Source organism: Rhinolophus hipposideros (genome assembly GCF_964194185.1).
Source record: "Rhinolophus hipposideros genome assembly, chromosome: 15".
Classification (NCBI taxonomy): Eukaryota; Metazoa; Chordata; class Mammalia; order Chiroptera; family Rhinolophidae; genus Rhinolophus; species Rhinolophus hipposideros.
Genome location: NC_138061.1, coordinates 19,176,063 through 19,199,204, shown reverse-complemented (window position 1 = coordinate 19,199,204; position 23,142 = coordinate 19,176,063). Strand labels below are relative to the sequence as shown.

Genomic DNA, 23,142 nt, shown 5'->3' with positions numbered 1-23,142 from the left:
TCTACTGTGTTTGGTCATCCACATGCTTTCCTATGTATGATCTCATTTGGCCGTTAGGACTCTTGGGAGATAGCAAGGGCAGATGTTGTTTCTATTTGATATACGTACAGAAGAATATCCCAGAAGAACTGGGGCACAGACAGCTTAAGTAAGATACCGAAGGCTTACAGCTAGTGAGAGACTTAGGATAGGGTTTAAGGCTGCCTGTGCTTTTAACTTTATCCATGCAGCTCAGTCCTTGTTGAGCTTCTTTAATTGAAAGTTACTTGTAATACCTTTCAGAGAGAGGGAAAGGTGATGACACAGGCAGGACATCTCTTTTCTTGTTAGACTCGATTCCTGGCTTTGACTTGATTTTCCGCTCTGACATTTTTGCTTGCAAGTGGAAAGGTGCATTGTCATGAACTCCATACACCGCTCTTGTTTTTTTTTGTTTTTGTTTTTTGAGAATTTTTATAAGAGTCTATTTGAGCCAAACTGATGACAATTGCCAGGAAACAAGATCTCAAATGCTCCCTTCATATACCATGCTTAGGTCTTCCCTGTGGGGGAGCAGTATCATGTTCAGGCCACAAAGAGGACAGAGAACAGAAGAAATAATAGGCATTGAGAATTAGTCCTCAGGAAAATCTTGTGTATAATTGAGAGTTACTTCAGTCTAATAAATCATGTTGTCATTCCCAAAAACACAGCTTAGGCCAGCAAATATCTAGACTATCATATAAAATTCTTTAGATCTAATGCCATTTAGTCACATGCCCTAATATGGACACAGAGGAGAGAACACTAGCTCAAAACAAGTGCCCAAGAAAGGCACAAAAACCAAACAAAATCCATACGGGGATTCTCCAAGGGCACCACTGACTCTGTAATAGAAAAACAAATACATCAAATGGCCACAATGAAGCCAAGATTAACCTGAGCGATGAAAGGTGTGTGAACCTATCAGTTCTTATAATGTGTCTTCAGAGAAAAATGGGAAAACAAATGCTGCAGTAAGTGAACACTGACAACCTCAGCCTGAAATGAGACTCCAAGACGCTCCTGAAGACATGGGGGACTCACTGCAGGTAGAAACCCAACTCGTATGTCAGAGCGTGTTCCCCGCAGAGTTCCTGAGTGGGCCTGACTCAGGCGTCACTGACTTTCAGTCTTGGAAGGGACCTTAAAGTTCATGCAGAATAACTACATTGTAGAGAAATGAGGTATAGCTTATGCCATATAATATAAGCTACTTTTGTAAAAAGGGGGGAGGGGCAACAAGTATCATAGTATACTGTAAGCCTGTGTGTGTTTGGATGAGAATGGGGAAAGGTGCCCGCCAATATAACCCAGCCTAACACTGATTAAGGGTGAAGTGAGGAGCAGAGGGAGAGCAGCAGGATTAACAGAGAGAGAATAAATGAGGGAAAATAAAGATTTCACCAAATTTAAAAGGGGCGGGGCAGTAGAGTATGGCATGGCACAAGAAACACTGTAAAACACAACATTCTATCTTTACTATTATACTAATTATTGAAATATTGATTAAGTGTATTGGAAATAACCAGATAGTAACAGACATTAGTTAGATTAATGATGGGATGTAGCCAACTTTGATCTTCAATTTCTGTTGTTATTTTAATGCTGTTTTGACCACTTGGTCAGGTTTAAAATTACCATTAAGTGGTATTAAATGACAGAAACAAAAATCAGATATTTCAGTCCTTTCTCCTTATGGCTAAAGATATTTAGGTAGGGTAGAGAGCATAAAATACTCATAAAACTAGCTCACCGTTGCCTTGCATACTCAACAAGGTTTAGACCCCGATTAGCGAGGTCTCAACAAGAAACAGAAAAGGAGACAACTATGGAATAATGTACCCTGGCCTTCAAAAAAAGAGATTCCATCAGCCTGTAGACATAAGTATATGGAGAGAAGTGCTATCTACCTGTACTTATTCAATTAAGAGTAAACGCTGGCATGAGACTTCTTATATAAAGTGTGCTAATAAGATTGTTCTAGATTATCCCGATGGTCATGAAGGGAGAAGAGAGAGAATGTTTCTTGAAAGTCTACTGTGCCAGAAATTACAACTGTTCTCTCTATAGTATCTAATTTAATTTTTCAACCCTAAAGGACTCAGACTTAAAAGGCTGCTGCAATTTACCTAGAGTCAAAAGACTAGTTTGAACCAAGCTCCTCTTAACTCCAAGTTCAGCACTCCTACTTACTTGTTCACAGAAGACACTCAAACTCTACTCTTGTGCTCATTCCAAGGTGGGTACTGTAGAATAGAGCCAGTCACATGTGAAACAAGAGAGCTTTAGTAAGCCTCGGGAACTAAAAGCCTTTAGAGGAATGCCAACATGAATGTAATTTTTCATTAAATAACGATGTAAAAGGAGCTCAGTGCAATATCCCAGGCTCTGTAAAACACCATGGAAGCTGTAAGATATGTCTGTAAAGATCCTTGTTGATGTGTTTAGCAAACAGTGAGATGACTCTGAAGAGAAACCAACTGCTGCCTGGATTGGACCTGCCATTTGATAATGGTAACCTGAGCCCTTCTAGCACAAGGCACACCAGTCTATAGCAAAAGGCAGCTGTACACAACCTGTATTCTGTTCCCAAGCAGGTTCTTGGTCCTTTCTGGGATCCCATCCAAGAGGTGCTACCATTGCTGAAATCTGAGGCTGACTCACTAGATTAGTTGGGAGAGCATGATTCCTAAATGTCTGGTTTGAATCATGCCCTGTGAGCTTCTTTTCTATTTCTAAACTGAGCTCCAGAAAACAATCCTACAATATCTAGATGTCAGCACAATTGCAGAATACAGAGTCACCTCCTCCTCTTAGCTATTCAGAGATGGTTTTCTATAGCAGAGGTGTCTGTCCAAATGCACAGGCCCCCAAGCTTCTCTGTAAATGAAGGCAACAGTGAACTTGGATGGTCTGACCTGAAGGGAGGACATTCACAACAGGGAGGGGCATGGTGGTTGAGGTTTTATGACCTAATCAGAACTCACGTGTGACCAGGCCAGTGATGCCAGGGAGACCAGACTTGGGACCCACCAAAACATTTGAGTGGATACATGATACTTCACCTTCCCTCTGATAGAATGCAGATGACTGGGCTTTTCCTTTGAGGACTCTGATCCCTGGGACTTGCCTTGCTATCCACACACTTCTGCATCTAATACTCAGACCAAACTCTTCCAATGGAATATCACAAAATGGTTTAATCCTTCACTTGTGAAAGTGTTTGCATCATGTGTTTGAATGGACAGCCAACTTTCAAATTTCCTTTTCATGTCTTCTATACTTGGTGTCTGGCTTAGAATGAAACAGAATATCATGAGGCAGAAGGAACACTTGGCTTGTGTAAGCAGATAAAAGACTATAAGCCAAAGCTTCTGTACTCCATCTAGACATTGTGCAACGGAGAGATCAGGACCTTGACCCATTGTGCTTTGGGAACACTTTTTAGGTGGTAAAGGACATTGCTATACTGATACCATCACGTGGTAGCTTTAGGAATTACCTCAGTATGCTTTGGAAGGAAAACTATGGGGCTGACAAATGACTTAAATCTTACAAGTGTTTTGAATAATTTTTTAAAAAATCACTCTAACACATTCGGATATGCAATAAGAACAAAATTGTACTTTTAAAAAATTAAGTAGTAGGAATATTTCTTTAGGGATAAACCCATGTGATTAATATTTTTTTTCCTAGTAGTAAAACATGTAATAGAAATGTGATAGTTTTATTAGAAGACAGAAGAAAAAAGGGAGAAAAACTCTGATGTATATTCATTGAGAAAATGTAGACAACACATAAAATGAGAGAGAAAAAAAATTCAAATTGCCCATAATCTTACCACCCAGAGATTACACTGTTAACAGACTGGCGAATACTATATTAACCAATGAGAATGCACATGGACACATCCCACCACCATCAACACCACCATCACCACTGGGATCATTACACTGTTTTATGTTATGCTGTCAACATTCTTAAATAGTTTTCAAAATTTTTATATCTAGCATCATTTGGTGGACTTAATCAAATCATAAGATCCCATCTGTGAAACTGATATATGATTTCTTGCCCTGGATTTCACTTCATCACCTTTCCACATTATCAGGTTGTTGTGAGTTCTAAGTGAATTTACAGCGGTACCATATGAGGAAGAGATACCCTCTGGAAGTCAGGTGGTACCCTACGAGTTAGGAGACCCAGTTATTTGTCCTTTTGAAATGCATTTTCCATTTGGACCTCAATTTCTTTACCTGCAAATTAAAGATGGGCAGGGTGATAATCCTAATTGTCACGTCTAGTCCACGTAATCTGTCATTTTTATCATTCTACTATTCTTGTTGCTGGTATTATTGGAGATCCATACATATTCCTACATCCCTTCAGGCTGCTGAAATAATCTCAGCTCTAAGGTGAAGATGTAGAATTTCTTTCAATCACTGCTGCCACAAGGTGGAGACTTTCCAATGCATGTTAATGGTGGGTTGCGCTGAGGACTGAGCTGGTATGGCAGAGAGTCACAGAATAATGAATGGTAAAGTACAAAGCCAGCAACATGAGGAAGTGACACCCTTGCACACGAATTGTGTGTTTTGGTGAAGTCCCAATTCAGGGCTGGTGGCCAAAAATGCAGATGAAGTGGGACATCAGTGCGGCAGGGCCGAAAGAAGTCAGACTAAGAGATTAAAAACCCACACTGAAGGTTATTTCATGACTCCAGCCATTGGGATGTTCACTGAACTGGAACTCTCAGTAATGAGACAGGTATTTCTCTTTGTTTGTCAAGGCAGACTGAAGCTCTTCGCAAATATCTATTCCCTGAAATCCTAAAGAATAGCAATACCCCGACATATGTGTATTAAGTATTAAGAGGAGCCTTAGAAAGAATTGAGAACCAATCCAACCTGAATTTCAGACATTAGGCTTCTGGCTAAAGATGCCTACCTCACTGGCCCCATTTCCTTCTTCCCTTTTTAACCGGAAGCAACAAGGGAGAAGAAATGAAGTGGCTTGATTACCTTACTAGAGTCAAAGAGAATAAAGCTGAATGGAGTAAGGAATAATACATGAGAAAGCCTCTTAAATCCCCATGGCTTACAGAAATCAGCTCCCGTTCCTTTGTTTGGAAGGAGAAAACAGCTGAGGTTTTGCAGTCAGAACAGGGCTGGCTTAGAAACTGGTATCTGCCTAGGCTTCACACTGCCTACTAAGTCTTTGTACCATCTCTAACAGCCCAATTCCTCTTCAGATGAAAAAGTAGGTCAACTTCTTTCATGAATTCCAAAAAAGAGTGTCTCACAGAAAATTTTATCAAGAGTCATCTTCTCTGTCATCCGATGGCTGGCAACATCCTGCAATATTTATGAAGTGTTATTATATTATGGTCACTTTCATCCTGCTATAAGTCTTTCAATGTATGTGATTATCACAGATCATGAAATCCATCTAATGATGACACAACCTTCATGTTTTGGAGTTAAATCCCACAGAAGTTAGACTTGTGAATTTTCTTTATTCAGTTCCAGTCTTTGTACGTAAATTAAAGTATTAAAACAATGAGATACAGATCAAAGTTTTAATTTTCGTCTCTTGCCTCAGATTTAATTTAAAAGTCTTAAATTATGCAGTGAATTGCATCTCTTTATTCTTACGGCTGTTTAAAGCATATTTAATTATCTTCTGTAACATGCAGACACTACTTCTGCCTAGCAGTCCTCTCAAATGAATGCCTTCCAAATCAGTTTTGTTGAGTTCTTAAGAATAATTAGGCCCTGCGCCATCCGTTCTGTACCTTCAGGGTCTTGCATTGGATTTCGCCGGGAAGCAGAATTCTCTCGCAGAAAGTCTATAAGCACATTAGGTGCTCGTTAGTGGTCCAGAGAACATCCATCTTGAGCAAGTTTCCAGAGAGATGCCACCTCTCATCGAATGCTTGGGTCTCAGTGCAAAACACCCTTGATTGGCTTCCTAAAATTGCGGTGTAATTGGAAAATCTTTGGCTTTTTAGATACAACTTCACAGACTCCTCCTCTCCCTTCCAACTCGATCCCTGAATCAACTGTTCTTTTTCCTTAAGGACATAATGAGGCATGGATAAAGTGTGTGTTTGTGTGTGTGTGGGTGTGCACGCGCACTTTCTTCTTGGATCTGCCATAATGAGTCTGGAATGGAAGCAAGAGTGTTTCCTTTACCTTGTTGCACCTCATGAAGGTTCTTTCATTAGAGTGTATTGGAGAGAATCCTGAAAAAGCATCAGGGGTGGGGTTCCTGACAATGGGCTTTTCATCAGCTTCAATAGTTCCATGGTTCTTGGAGTAACCCATCAGGTGAGCCAAGCTGTGGGATTTGAAGGAGTTGTGTTATGAAGTCATTTTTGTCACGTAGATGCAAAGGGTGGCCTCACATGCTATTTGCTGGAAGGATTTCTATTTGTGGCACTTGTGAAAATCTGCAAAATTCTGTGTTGGGTACATGCTATTGTACATGGAGTTTCCAGTTAGCATCAGTGCACCTTGCCTTTGATTATCTTCTGTTTGTAAGAAGTTCTAGTCTGTGCTCTGGTTTTAGCAAGGTTTTCATTGATATCCTCATGTTAGAATTGGGACATATACTGGTACAGAATAAAAGAAGGGATTTAGATTTCAGATGAAGACTTTAACAGGTTTTGGATGTTATTCAAATTCTAAGAGTCTTTTCCTTTTAAGTTTGGGCTTTATGTCTACTGGGGAAGCCTATCCAAACCCACATATTTATTGAGTTCCTATGAATCTGTGAGGCATGATGGGCAGAGGAGCTAGAGCCACAACCAGGAATCACATGGTTTTTACCTTAATGATATTTACAGTTTATTGGCAGATGCTAAAAATAAAAAAATAAAAATAAAAATAAAAAAGATTGCAATATCCTGAGTACATTTTCTTTTTGTTTTGAATGGATGTAAAATATTTAGTGATTTCTATTTCATGTGGTGAGATTTTTGTTTAAAACTTCATACAGCAGAGGTCCTAGCTAATACAAAACATGTATTTCCACAAACAGCACTATGTCTAGTCATTAATGAAAAGTATATGATGTGAAATTGGAACTTAGTAAAATATTTGTTGAAGAACAAATAAACACACACGTTTAGCTACTTGGTGGAACAGTTGATTCCTTGGGTCTGTAATGCTTTAGTTGATATGCCTGGAGGGAGGGGATTGTATGTAAGTAACTAGGAGCAAAGAAAGGAAGATTGCATCAGTCCTTAACCAGCCTAGCCCACAGACAAAAGACAAGTCTACGGGGCTCGTTAAAAAAACAAAACAAAACATGAAACACAGAAGCACACTCTTTGGTGTCCAAATGGCAAAATATTATACCAACTTGGAGAAGTGAGACTTCTGCGTTAATTACACTGCAGTATCCTATCAGAGTGTGCCAGAGAACCTCTCGGTCTCTTTAGCACCTGGAGGACCTGCTGCTTTAGGGGCATCAAAAGTATGGTATTAATATCCCTATAGTTACCAAGAATTGGCCCTAGGTATGAGTGCACGAGTAAGATACTATATTAAAAGTAAGTTTAATATAGTATCAAATTTGAGTATCAAATTCAAATGAGAAGTGGACTCTTAGAAATTTTGAGGATATAGAGACTCCATGTACTGCCAGTGGCACATGTCAAGGATTTTTGTTTGTTCTTGTTTTGTATTAAATTTATATATATATATATATATATATATATATATATATATATATATGTGTGTGTGTGTGTGTGTGTGTGTGTGTGTGTGTGTGTGTTTTGTATCAAACTTATATATATATATATATATATATATATATATATATATATATATATATATATATAAGTTTGATACAAAACAAGAATATGTATATGTATATGTATATGTACCCAAACCTCTGGAAAAACTTGGTATACGTGGATGGTAAATACTTTGAGTGTTGCATTCACATCCTATGTTTTCCAATACTCTTTAGACTGGATAAAACAGTGCCAGATACATAGTCACCATTCAATAAGGGCATAGTTTTGCACAGAGGGGAAATCCTAAGAGAGAATTTCTTTGCTGAAATAGCTTTCAACAAACTGATCCCAAGCCATGAAGATTCTCAGAATATCAGGGGACAATCTTGGTTTATATATTGATTAGTGTGTAAGAATATAGGAACAGCCATAAGCCAGCCTGACTGGGGCACAGATAATTTTGTCTATTCTTTCTACTCCTTTATCTCTGTTACTACCTGGCTCTAGCCAAGTGTTTCTAGGGAACCTTAGAACTAGGTGACATTTTTTCCCACAAAACGGTTCTTTCTACCATAGAAAAAGAATAGAAAGGCAAGATACCACAGAGCCTGGATTTGACTCCTGGCTCTACTATTAATTGCTTGGTGGTCTTCGGTAAGTTATTTTGACTTTCTGTGCCTCAGCTAAAAATGGCAATGATGATAATAGCTATTCACATAGGGTTGCTGTGAGACTTAAATGAGACAATCCATGAAAGCACTGACAAACTGGATCACAGTTCATGCTCAATAAATGCAGCAGATCCAAATTGTTGTGATCATTGTGTCATATTTCAATGCTCCCCAGCTTCTCAAGAGACATTCAGCTTTTTTTTTATTCTTCACTGCTCATCACATGAATTGCCCATGCCTACATATTTATAATTCTGAGATTAATAAAGAAACTGAGTTTGTTTCCGCAAGAGGAGCCTGTGAATCCTTAGCACAGAATCCCAGTCAAACGTGAGGTCCCCATGGCCTCCTGACGTGGTCCTTTCATCTTGGTGCTCTGAACTAGGAGATAAGAGCATCAAGGGGCCAGCTCTGACAGCTGAAGGCAACAGATTTCACCCCTGCTGTTGCAGCTTTGCCCACTCAAATGGAATAAACTGACTTATTTTTTCCCTTCTTGAACCCAGAAGGCGCCGATTTACACATCTTAGAACTAGATTCCCCAATATGCTCCCACATCATTCAGCCAAGTTTGTGATGCCCAATGGTCTTACATGGAAAGCAAAGCTGAATAGATGAGATATGAGATGGGGACAAGTTTTCATCTGTAGCCATAGTTATTTTTCATTGCTGTATGGTATTCCATTTTATAAGTATACTGCAATCAATTTCTCCATTCTACTGTTGGTGAATGTTTATTTCCAGTTTTGAGGTCTTATAAATACCTCTGCTATGTGTATTATTTTACACATATTCGGGTGCATATTTGTATGCATTTCTGATCAATATATACTTAGGAGTAGAAATGTTAGATCACAGGTAGTACATATGTTTAGCTATAGTAGTTAATGTCCAACAGGTCTCCAAAGTGAGGGTATCCATCTGTATTCCAAGCAGCATTGTATGAATGACCGGTTGCCCCATATTTTCAACAACAGTTGATATTAGTCTTTTTAAATATAAATCTTCTGATGGGTACACAGTCATATCAGACTACAGTTTTAAATTACATTGTCTTGTTAACTAGTGATGTTGAGATTTTTTTCATGTACTCATTGGCTATTTGATTACAGTCTTTGAAAAGACTGTTTAAATCACTTTCTATTTGTTGGCCAGAATTTTTCTTACTGATCTGTAGAATTTATTTATATTTTTTTGAGTATGAGTCCTTTATTGAAATTATGTCTCACCCTTCTTATATCATATACAAGAACAAACTCAAAATGGATTAAAGACTTAAATGTAAGACCCCAAACCATAAAACTTCTAGAAGAAAACAGGCAGTAAACTCTCTGACACGGCTCTTAGTCATATTTTTTCTGATATATCTCCTCGGGCAAGGGAAATAAAATAAAAAATAAGTAAGTGGGACTATATCAAATTAAAAAGTGTTTCCACAGCAAAGAAAACCATCCACAAAATGAAAAAAAACAGCCTACAGAATGGGGAAAGATATTTGTCAATGATACATCTGATAAGGGGTTAATATTCAAAATTTTTAAAAAACTCATACAACACCAAAAAAAAATAATCCAATTGAAAAATGAACAGAGGACCTGAAGAGACATTTCTCCAAAGAGGACATACAGATGGCCAATAGACGTGTGAAAAAATGCTCAACATCAATAATCATCAGAGAAATGCAAATTAAAACCATAATAAGGTATCACCTCACTCCTGTCAGGATGTCTATCATCAATAAATCAACAAACAACAAGTGTTGTTGAGGATGCAGAGAAAAGGGAACCCTCATGCACTGCTGGTGGGATTGCAAATTGGTACAGCCACTATGGAAAACAGTTTGGAGGTTCCTCAGAAAAATTAAAACTACACTACCTTATGATCCAGCAATTTCATGTCTGTGTTTTTATTGAAAAAAATATAAAACATTAATTTGAAAAGATATATGCACCCCTATGTTCAATGCAGCACTATTGACAATAACCAAGATATGGAAACAACCAAAGCACCCATCAATAGAGAAATAGATTTTTTAAAAAAGAGGTGGTTTCATTTATACAATGGAATATTACTCAGCCATAGAAAAGAATGAAATCTTACCATTTGCGACAACATGGATAAACCTAGAGGGTATTACATAAGTGAAGTAAATCAGACAGTGAAAGACAAATGGCATATGATATCCCTTACATGTGGAATCTAAAGAACAAAATAAACAAAGTAGAAACAGACTCATAGATACAGAAAACAAACTGATGGTTGCCAGATGGGAGGGGGCTTGGGCAGCTGAGTGAAAAAGGTGAAGGGATTAAGAAATACAAATTGGTAGTTACAAAAGAGTCATGGGGATATAAAGCACAGGATAAGGAATATAATCAATAATGTTATAACAACTATGTATTGTGCCAGGGCTGTACCAGACTAATCGGGGGGAATCACTGCATAAATGATATAAATGTCTAACTACTGGCTGTACACCTGAATCTAATATAAAATTATGTTGAATGTCAATTGTAACTGAAAAAAAAATTACAAAAATAAATTGTGTATTACAAATACCTTCTTCCTCCCTAGGACTTACCCTTTTATTTTCTAAGTAGTGTCTTTTGAAGAAAATAAACTCCTAATTTTAATGTAGTCTAATTAAACCATATTTTCCCTCATATTTGGTGGGTTTTGTTTCCTGTTTAAAAAAATATTTGCCTACCCCAAGGTCATGAAGATACTCGTCCTGTTTTCCTTCAAACACTTTAATTCTCTTTCAGAAGTCTATTGACAGTCTGCTTAGAATTATTCTTATGTGTTACCAGAGCTCAAGATTCATGTATTCCCACATGAGTGTTATATTCCCATATTCAATGTTATATCACCATTTAAGGGAAAGATAACTTATTTACTGCACTATAGTATGTCATATATGCCCATAAGTGAGTATGGGTGTATATATATATATATATATATATATATATATATATATATATATAATATGAATATATTTCTTGACTCTCTATTCCCTTTCCTATTCAGTTCGTGTATATAGCATATAGTTCTTATGAATCACTATACTTTATTAATTACTATAACTTTATAATAAATCTTAATATGTGGTAATGTAAGCCATCCTATTTTGTGATTCCCCTTCAAGATAATCTTTGCTGTTCTTAAGCCCTCTTATTTTCAGGTAAGTTTTATAATCATCATGCCAATTTTAACCTACAAAAAAAAGGTTGGGGATTTTTATTGTAATTGCCTAGAATCTAAGATCAATACGGGGAAAATTGGCATCTTCTCAATATCGTGTGGTTTTATTAATGGTTATGGTATAGTCCTCCATTCATTTACATTTTTCAAAAATTGTCCAAATATGCTGTAGTTTTCTGGGTAGAGCTACTGAAAAGAAGTCAGTAGATTTAGCTGTAGGCACGCGTTGTATTCTGCTATTATAAATTATACATATATTTACACATATACCATTTTTTCCCGAAAATAAGACCAAGCCAGACCATCAGCTCTAATGCCTCTTTTGGAGCAAAAATTAATATAAGACCCAGGATTATATTATATTATATTATATTATATTATATTATATTATATTATTATATCACATTATACCCAGTCTTATATTATACTAAAATAAGACCGGGTCTTATATTAATTTTTGCTCCAAAATATGCATTAGAACTGATAGTTCAGCTAGGTCTTATTTTGGGGGAAACACTGTATATGTGGTTTTCTATGTATTTTAGAGGATTTATATTTCTAAATACAAAGACTTACTCTAAATCTAGAGTAAATGCAATGTGTTTGAAATTAACAACACAGGTTTGAAAATCAGACCAATGGAACAAAATTAATTGTCTAGAAATAGACCCATGCATACATGGCCAATTGATTTATGACAAAGGCTCATAGCAATTCAGTATAAAAATAACTGTCTTTCAATGGTGCTAGGTTAATTAAACACACATATGGAAAAATATTTAAACACTGGCCCCTTCTTTAAACAATTTTTTCAAAATGGATCAATCATAGCTTTAAATATAAAAACTAAAGAAAAACTAAAGAAAAAACTTGTGGTATAATATCTTCATGATCTCAAGTTAGGTACAGGGTTTTTAAGCAAGCCACAAATATCCTTAAATATTTATTTCATGTAATAATTGACAATATTTAGGTTTATATCTGCATTTCAGTATTTGTTCTATTTGTTTCAATTGTAGTATGTTGCCTTTTCTCTCTTCCTCACCTTATTTTGGATTAATGAGGGACAGTTAGTATTATTCAAATTTCCTTTCCTATTATGTGATAGGTAAATATTTTCTTAGTATTCTTTTAGTTATTGCTCTAGATATTAAAACATACATTCTGGACATGTTGGTGTTTAATATAAATTGCTACTTTTACTTCTTCACAGACATTTCATGAAACTTAAAACACTTTAAGTCCATTTAATTTCCCCAACATACTATATCACTGTTGTCATATATTTTAATTTGTATATATTTTACATCTCATAGCTGATTATCATTTTTGGTCTGCAAAGTTATTATTAATTTCAATTTACCCACATGTATGCCCTCTTTCTTGCTCTTCATTCCATTAGTTTTGTGCTTTTGTCTAGGATAATTCTCTTTATGCCTGAATAATTATTACCTTTAGTATTGCTTTTTTTAGAAATCAGCTTGTATGACTCTTCTCAGGTTTTGCTCATCTGAAAAAATGTCTATTTTACTTTCACATTTGTTTTTTTTCCCCCCAGCATATCAAAAATGTCATTCCATTTTCTTCTAGGCTCCTTTAAAAATTTCTTTTTGTTTTTAGATTTTTGTAGTTTGCATAGGATACATGAGTATGGTTCTTCTTTGTACATATCCTGGTTGGAGTTTGAAGATTCTCTGGAATGTATGTGTTTGAAATGCTGATCACTTTTTTCAGTTTTGGAAAATTCCCAGACATTTTCTCTTCTGGGACTCCTACTGCATATGTATTAGCCCTTTTCAACATTTTCATTTGTCTCTTATAATTATTTTCTCTACTTTCTATCCAATTTTTCTTATGCTACAAATGGTACATTTCCTACTGTCCTTTCTTCTAGTTAGCTGATGCACTATTCATCTTGGTTCAGTTTGCTATAAACCCGTCGAAGTTTTTAATACCAGTTATTATATCTTTATTTCTACAACTTCCATTGGATTACTGCCTCCTACTGATTACTTGCTGTAGGGCAAAATTTCTATCTTGTCCCATACTTATGAACATATTAATCATATTTCAGACAAATCTTCTTTCAATGATCATGTATCAGGCAACTGTTTTTTGTTGTTTCTTTTTGGTTGTTTGTTTTCCTGTTGCTTTTTTCCCACTTCTGGTCCTGTTTCTTGATATAGCTATATTTTTTTTCCAAAAAAATAAATGTCCATCTTTTTATATGAAAAAAAAAGGTATGACCTCTGATTTGTATTCATGTTCTCTAAAGAGGATTTGTTTTAGCCTTTGATAGACATTTAGATTGGGAGAAATCATCCTAACCTATTCAGAGACTAAAATAATTTCAGTTTAGATTTCAGGTTTTGGAGAGCCTGGTATAATTCTGGTTTGTTCTTCCTCCGAGGGTAGAAATTTCCAGGAGTCTCAAGAATCTAATCTGGTTTTATGGTGTTCGCCAGGGTTCCCCTCCTTGATAGGCCCTGAACTCAAATTTTTATCTCCCAAAAATGTAATACTTCTAAAAATTAAGCTTACCTTCTCATCCTCTACATGGGTGAAAAACTTTCTATTTTGCCTGTATCACTTAGATATCGTCAAATAAATCAAGGAGAATAAGGCACACAATAAGGGAACTTCTGTCTGGAATTTTACCTCATCAGTCCCGACTGCCTTGGTCACCCTGAAACTGACTTTTATCTTCCCAGCCTGTGAGTCCATAAGAGCCGTTTAGCCAACACTTTGTGTTTGGTCTTCTATTGGGAATCTAAAATTTGACCTCATATACAGTGTAATTGGCAAAGTGCTTGAGGGCAAATATAGCATAAAATGTTGGACTCACCACAATGAAAAAATAGTTTTGGCTTCTCAAATCCTCTTGATAGTTCTCTTAGGCTTCTCTTCCTCCATCTCTCTATCTCTCTCAATATATACATATACATTTGATTTGCTGCAAGCTAATCTGTCATAGCGCAGGCAGAAGTCCCCCAAATTTTATTTCTGTGAAATGAGAACAATTCCGATTGGCCTAAATTGGCCTCTATCTTTCTAGTTCCAGCTGAAGAATTTTGGGGAACCTTAGAATTTAGAAGATTGGGTATGATAAAAAGGCATTTATTAAGAGGGTAATAGAAAGAAGTATTAGGTGAGAAGAGTGGTTCTCTAAGTGGTACTTGGACCAGAAGCACCATCATCATCTGAGCCAGAGTTTCAAACTCATTATTTCACAATTGTTTTTTCTACAGGAAGTAAAACACTAATAATTTTGATCAAACCTGACAATGTTATCCTAATTGCTTCATTTTGCCCCCTTCAAGTCATACTCCCACACCTCTGCAATTAGTCTATCTCCCTTGATTTTGCCATGTTTTTTTTTTCTTTAAAGCACAATGTATAATCTGTAACCTTGTTAGAAATGCATATTCTTGGGCTCCACCCCAACCTACTTAATTAGAATCTTTGGAGATGGTAACCAGAAAATTATTTTAACATGCTCACCAGGTGAATCTCACGCATGTTAAAGACAGTAAACCACTAAGCTATCAGAAGAGAAAGCTAGAAATAAACGTTGTAAATCTTAATCCTAGTATCATTCTTACTTCTTTAAGTTCCTGTGTATTCAAAAGGCCTAGCACAGTGCTGGCCATATTTTAGGAACTCAGAAAACATGGATGAAGGGAGAACTGTCTGGTTTAATAATTGAGATCATTTCATGAAAGTGTTTAGCGTTTAGAGGCCATCTTCCTCATTTACAAGATGACAAAAAAGTACCTGTGTACATTCTAAAATACATCGTATAATTTCTTACCCATCATCAATATTCAGAAATTTCACATAACCATAAGTTAGAAAACAAAACAAAAAATTGATGCTCACAATGATATCCCTAAAGTACTACAAAAATACAAACTCAATTAGAAAAGGAAGTATACTCAACTGTGTTTAGATTGACCTCTGTGTTTGTTATATGTATGACCAGCATGTTACCTTTGGAAAAGAAAAGCCAAGACTTCAGGTTGGAAAGGAAGACAGCATTAGCATCTTGTAGGTTGGCTGAGTATGTGTGTGTACTACATTATTTTTTAAATACCATTAATGTATTCTAAGAAAACTTTTCTTGCCAATAAGTGCCAATAAGGCAAGGCTAAATCAAAAAAGAGCCACCAAGAAGTGAGATATTAAGTAGGAGCGAAGAACAATTTCAGTAAAATGAAAATAATTGAAGAAATATGTCAGAGAAGGTGAAATTATAACAACAACAAAAACAAGGAACAAAAAGTAGAATACAATACAATTTTTAAACATTTAAAATAAAAAAACAAAACATATGTACACAAAACCCAGAAAAGGAGATATGTAAAAAAACCCATTATGTCCTAGGAAAAATCACTGCCGCCAGAAGGTAGAGGAGAGATGGGAATAAGTCCTACCTCTTCCAATTGTACCATGAGAGTAACATTGTGCCCTTGTTCTGCGGTCAGCTTTCCATCTGCAGTGACAATCCGGAGCCCCCGCGGGGCCTTCCCCGGGCACTTTTGTGGCTTGGCGGTGTACTGTTCTCTCACTCCATCAGTGCAGTTATTGGAAACCACTTTCCTATACCTAAATGGAGAAAAGCTCAAGTTGTAATCCAGCTTATTATAATTCGGATCACTCCCCATTTTTTGCTTTACTTTTAATTTCAATGTTTTATTTATACTCCCAATTTTTTACACCGAACCTACTGCCCAGCCCTGAGGGCTATCTATGACTACATTTCATGTTGCTCTGAGGATTACAGCTAACTCACATAAAACACTCAACAAAGAGACAAATCATCATGGTAACATATCACACCTATTACTAGTATAATTGAAGAGTCATTTCACTTCAGAGGTATGGGAAATGCATAACCGTGGAAGACACGGTCCTTGCCTTCACCAAGTTTATACTCTAGTTGAAGGGACATACAAGGATAATCTAGGAGATACTTCAAAGGCTATACAATTAAGTGTTAGAAGGAGTAATATATATTGCAATGGAATAGACCAATTGTTAATCTTTAACTCACCTTGCAGGGTAGTTGTATGATTAAATGGATTGATGATGTACACAGAGAATTTAAAACCACCCTGACTATTTGCAGGTGCTTATGAAATGTTACCAATTATTTTAATTTAATATTAGTATTATTTCTCCTACCAGTTTCACAACCTTCATGGCTTCCAAATGTTCTTAGAATAGGAGAAAATCCTATAATCTTGTGCATGAAGCCCTCCACAAGCTAACTTCATTCTACTTTTCTGGACTCTTTCTCCCCAACAAGCTGAGTCTGGTCTAGCCACACCTCTCTTTTCAATGCTCTTGAAGTACTTATTTTCTTTTGCTCCTTCTGCTTCCATGCTCTGCCAGCTGCCGAAAACATACCTATACTTTAAGTTACAGTTTATCTCCTGTCTTTTCCTGACTATGATAATAAAATAGTAAGAATTTTGTGTGTATTTAGAGTGAGCTTACTGGGCTCTAGTGTAGTCATTGTGCTGTTTTTGATATGACTTTTCTCATTCATGTTAAAAATAAACCTAATAATAAAAAAGGTGTTAGTATTCCACTATACAGGTGAAGAAATGAAGATTCACAGAAGTTAACTAGTTTTCTCAAGATCACACAGCCAGGACCTTAGACAGTTTGTCCCTAGAACACATCTGCTCTTTACCACTGCACTGTGCTGAGTCATTAAATGGAGTAATATCATCCGATCTGTCAACTCTTAAACGAATCCTTATGATTTACTTGATAGGAACAATTTATGTCTTGCATGATTGTTTCCCTGTCTGTGACCATGAACTTTAAGCTCCTTGAGGGCATCCTTGAGCCCTGGACATGCAAGGCTGATAATTAGAAGATACATGCTGGGATGATTGTACCATTTTAAATGATGAAATATCTGCATAGCGGTTGGTCGTTACCACTACCCCCAAACCCTCCAAGCACTGTGCTGGTCACTACCTTTGGAGGCCATGCTTCTCCTTACAATCCAGCAACTAAAGGGTTAACACCTAACACCTAACACAGCAAACAGCCTGCAAACCCCTGCTCCTGCACTAAGATCCCTACCCATTCTGATTGGTCATGTCTGACCATTTTTAACATCACCCCCTCTGATAGTTTAAAAAAATCCATTGCACGTGCTTATGAGTGCATGCTGATTAAAAGAGAAAATCATGGCAGGTGGGAGAAAGAAAAAACAGAAAAGGTGCTGACATTGGAGTTTGGTGGCATTCTGCTAACAGCAGTGGTGGCAGGAAAATGACCATCAATGTCACAGAGTAATTATGCGTCCCAGTGAGTTGAACTGTGCATGAGAAACTCCTTGCATGTTTCAGAGGCAAGGTACTATGCAAATGAATGGTGGAATATGATTTTTAATCACTTAACATCCAAGCACACCTGTGACTCTGTCTTAGAGGACCGCTATAGAGGCAGGGGCTCATCATCAACATTGTCATCAGCTAAAGAACATGCCTTTTGTTTGTCGTTGCTCTGACCAATCATGGCCCCAGGCTTTCCTGAATCCTGTAGCAAGAGTTCTGTTTAAATCCAAAGCACGAATCCATTCCCCCTGGGATTCTGCCACAGAGAAGACTGTTGGTAATTTTTTCAAATGTTCATTAAAAACCATTCTGAAACCATTTTATTTCCTGGATGAAAATGGAACCACATTAGCCCTACCAGACCTGTCCCTGAAATTTAGAAGAAAATTGAGCAGAAATACAGAGTTAATTTACTCAAGTAAGCACACACCTGCTTTTTACATTACAGAATGGTTCTATTTTCATCCCAGCCAGCTGTCCCTGGGTCTGAGTTACATAAATGAATAATGCATTTAATATGTTATTAAATGGGGCTGCTACCTCCACAATAACAAGGCAACTTATGATTATGTTGGACCTAAGCTCTGAATATTACTGGGATGCATTTAGTTGGTAAAGCATTCTTCAATCTACCAAGAAGAAAAGTGCTCTGTAATGGCAAGGGAGTCTTTGTACAATTACTGAAAAGGAAACATTCTGCAAATGTGCCTTTGCTGTTACCAACCGCTCATCAGTAGACAGTGTCTTATTACTTCAATAACCCCTATTTCAGCTACTCTCTTTCTTCCTGGCTTGATACTCTCCTGTCATCTTTTCCTTTTTACCTCTACCTTCTTTGATTGTGCTTCTGTGATGCCTGCAGTCTTTAAAAAAAGATGAAGGCCATAGTTTTTCTTTGTGAGAGTAAAATGTGATTTTACTATGTAGTACTTTTTTTTTTTTTTTGACGTGTGATTTTGGGTGCGATACACATGTTTATGACTATGCAGTATATGTTAAAATGACAGTATCGTACAGCTCAGTGGATCTCAACCCTGTCTGGTTTTTAGAATCACTTGGTGGCACTTTTAAAATAAATGGATGTCAAGACCCTGCCCCCAGGAGGTATGATTTAATGGAGACTTCTGGGCATCATTGTGTTTTGCTTTTGTTTTTAAGCTCCCCTGGTGATTCTAGCCTGCGTACAATTTGAAGACCACTGCTCTCCCTGATGGTTAAAACTAATGTTGTGGAATCAAATTGCCTGAGTTTAAATTCTGGCTTTTACGTACTATAAGAACTTGGGCAATTTACCAATCTCTCTCTAATTATTTGTGATCTATGCGTATAAAACAGAGAAAATTACTGAATCTTTTCATAATGTTCTTGGGGGGATTAAATGAGATAATGTATTTAAAAAGCCTTAGCATAGAGTCTGGCACATGGTAAAAACGTAACAAACATCAGAATATCAAAACTTATTAAACAGCATTTAAAATATTAACATTAATACTTTAGGAGCTATACTAACTATTATTGTCAAGATTCTCTTAAGATTAAACCCAACCATATCAATTCCTTTCTTAAAAATCCTTCAAAACTTCCTGTGGGCTTATTCATAAAGGGTAATCTTCAGGTTGAAAGTAGAGTCCCACGGTCTAGCCTTGATGCATTTTTCTAGCTTCAGCTCTTTTCACTGCCCAACACACTTCCTGAGCTTACGCCATGCCTACAAGCCTTTTGCCTGTTCATTCTGCCTGAAATGCTATTTCATCCTTTTAAGTTCCTACCCATTCTTAAAAATACCCTTAGAAATCAGGTTTTTCTGTAAAGTTGTCTCTTCCCTTTTTTCACTGTAGTGTCACATGAATTGACCAAGTTGGAGCGGGAACTCTAGGTCTGCTTGTAGCCAAGGCTTGTCTTATTGTCACTAAACTAGGGTGTCTCTCCTTTGTGCTCACAATGAGAATAATTTAAATAGTTTAATTTCTTGGATTGTACTATATATTGTACTATATATATGCCTTTGTTTTCAAGGAAAAACTGCTTTGTTACAATGATACTCAAGTTAATGAAACAAGAAATGGAGAAAGCCTTGGGAAAAGAGAAGAGGTTAGTTCTGGGTATAATGCATGGCTAAGATTTAAAATCTTCCTAGACCCAATGTACCCATATTTCAATAATAATCTTATGTAGTAGCCATAACATCAACATTCAGAAAGAATTGGGTCCCATGGCTAACTAGGCAGGTTCTCCAAGTTTCTCTCCTGAAGGCAGTAATTCTCAGGATTTTCCCCTTAAAACGAGTAAGCAGACATTGGAATTAGGGGATTGTCATGAGACAGAAGACTAGGTGGAGGGAAGAAATCTTTTCCTGCATTAAGCAAGATGGAAGCACAAGTTGTTTAATTTGAACATTAAATGGAATGTGATTTCATTTTCAGTGCATTTTAAACGTGATGAAATGGGACCTACGGTCATGCTAAACTAAATGACTTAAAATCGAGAATCATGAGAATGACTCATGGAATCCACTGTCAGAGCCAACTGGTTGTACAACTAATTTATATAAAGCCATTCTCCCTTCTTTTGAGTACCTGCCGTCCAAGGAATCCTAATTATGGGCCATTTGAAATTGGTCATGGACATGTCACTGATATGTGGTATATAAACCAAAAAGAACAAGACAAACAAATGAGAAACAAAAACTCATAGACACAGACAATAATTTAGTGGTTACCAGAGGGTAAGGGGGTGGGGGATGGGTGATGAGGGTAAAGGGGATCAAATATATGATGATGGAAGGAGAACTGACTCTGGGTGGTGAACACACAATGGGATTTATAGACGATGTAATACAGAATTGTACACCTGAAATCTATGTAAATTTACTAACAATTGTCACCCCAATAAAATTAATAAAAAAAAAAATACTGGAAAAAAAAAAAGAAAGAAATTGGTCATGGACATGTCAGAGCGTGAAAGGGTCTCAAAGATCATCCAATATAATCCCTTCATTTTGCACACAAGGGAAAGGATATACTGTTTAGAGAGTTTCCCAAAGTCACACAGGGGACGGCAGCAGTTCTGGACCTCTGCACTGAGTTTAGTGTCTCTTGCCAGTATGTCAGACCGCCTGAATGAGGATCAGTAATGCAAATTCCACTGACGAGGGCAAGAACAGCTGTGTGAGGAACTAGTTCTCCACACACAGTGACAGCAACCTTCTTCTTCATTTCCGAACCCAAGTACAGTCCCAAGAAAATGTGGAAGACCCCATCTAAGAAAGGTACTCCGAGGAGTCAACTTTGTAGCACAATTACTGAGTCTCTGCTGTGAGCCTGCATCACGCTTTGCTAGAACACAGCTACGTGAGCTGTGTTGTCGGTAAATAATGCAAGCGATTTCCTTTCTGGGGACTTTAAACACATGCACCACTTCTAGGACCAATTACTCTCCATGATGCACACTGACAAGTCTCGCTGAGGAGATCATACGGAACATCAAAATCCCCATCAGACACGGGAATGCAGTCACTTGGGAAAAGACCACAGCCCCCAGAGACCCTGAAAATAGCAACTCCAGGGCAATGGCAGGTTATTCAGGGTGTAAGTGTTTCTATGGCTGATGTAGGGAGGAACATGTTTATAGAAAGCATTTTAAAACATTCCAAATGTATATTGACAGTATGAAGATTATGATTTTGCTAGAATTTATGTGTCTATATTTTTTCTGGACCCACTAAATGTTCTTATATAGGCACTGAATTAATGCTATTTTAAAATCATTTTTAAGCTTCCTGAGTAAATATCCCTGTTGTATATTGAGAAACTAACCCCTAGGAACAATAAAAGCTGCCACATTTTACATTGTTCCAGGAAGAATTAATGGCTCCTCTAAACAAACTCCACGGGCAGAAATTTCTATACACACCTATTTTTTTTTTAACACACCTAGAAATATCTTTAGCTTAATAGCAAGAAAACAAATCTATACCTTGAGAAGATTATCTTGATTTCTTAGAATAAACCAGCCCAGTGCCTACATCATTTTATATTTACAGAATTTTTTATGGTTGGCAAGAAACAAGCGATGTCCTAGTTGATTTAGCAGCTTAAATTTGCAGCATGTTCCCTGGGTCCCAAACAGTATAAACAAAATATAATCATATATAAGTACAACTAAATGAGCTTGTGTTTGTGTATGTGCAAACTGAGATATAAACAGACACCAACGGAAAAACAAAGAGAAATGAATTTGGGGTGATCTCAGCACTAATATGCAAGAAAACATACAACTGAATACTGATTTCATTTTATTTGAACAAAAGGAATTTGTTCACTGCCTTGAGTGGTATTGAGGTACTAAGGGACAGACACGTGTCTTGGCGTACAGTGGTTTCTAATTATGTGACTATGAGCCTATGCAGGTTATTATTTCTATTTTACAGATGAGAAAACCAAGGCTTAGAGTAAATATGTCCTAGATCTCAGTATTAGAGTAACTATTAAGTATCAAATAAATGCCTGGACTATAGATCCATGATGAAAGGAAGTTTCCCCCTCTGTATTCCTTCACTCCAGAGGAGCCCTTAGCTGATGCATTTTGTAAAGTGACTACTACATGGTAGGCATTTTGCTGCATGCTTTATATACAGTATCAGGTTTAATCAAACCCCACAAGCAAATAGCAACATTTTATAGGTTAGGCAACTAAAACTCAATGAAAGGAAGTCACTTGCTAAAGATAATGGTACATGGCAGAGGTTGGATTAAAACCCTTATCGGTTTCACTTTAAAATAACTCTGTTATTGTCACCCCAATAAAAAAAAAATTAACTCTGTTTTTCACCAAACACAACAACATCCCCCATTATATTTCACTCTCCATCCATAACAAGCTGAGGTCCTAGTACGAGACTCCTTGCTTTCCATGAAATGGCTTGTGGAAGGTGTGAGAGAAAAGGGTGAATAGAAGCAGGGAGCTTACAGTGGAGGACACAGCAAAACTTTGCTTATACCACACTGTTCCATGGACCGAGGACTAAGGACTGGTGGCCACAGCCACCTGGAGGGACATTTTGCACCCATTTCAGCTCTTATTCCAACCATCTTTTCTAAGTCCTCGCCAAGAACTAAAACAAAAATTGCACAACCATCTACACAGTGAA

At 36.9% G+C, this 23,142-nt stretch overlaps 1 protein-coding gene across 6 annotated transcripts in view; it reads right to left on the bottom strand.

Moving 5' to 3' along the window:
• SORCS1 (sortilin related VPS10 domain containing receptor 1) overlaps positions 1-23,142 on the bottom strand; it is a 471,564-nt gene that overhangs the window by 53,638 nt on the left and 394,784 nt on the right. For all 6 annotated transcript variants that reach the window (XM_081074044.1, XM_081074043.1, XM_081074040.1 and 3 more), the window contains one exon: positions 16,071-16,242. In XM_081074044.1, the coding sequence (XP_080930170.1) occupies positions 16,071-16,242 (172 nt within the window). The remainder of the gene's footprint in view (positions 1-16,070; positions 16,243-23,142) is intronic.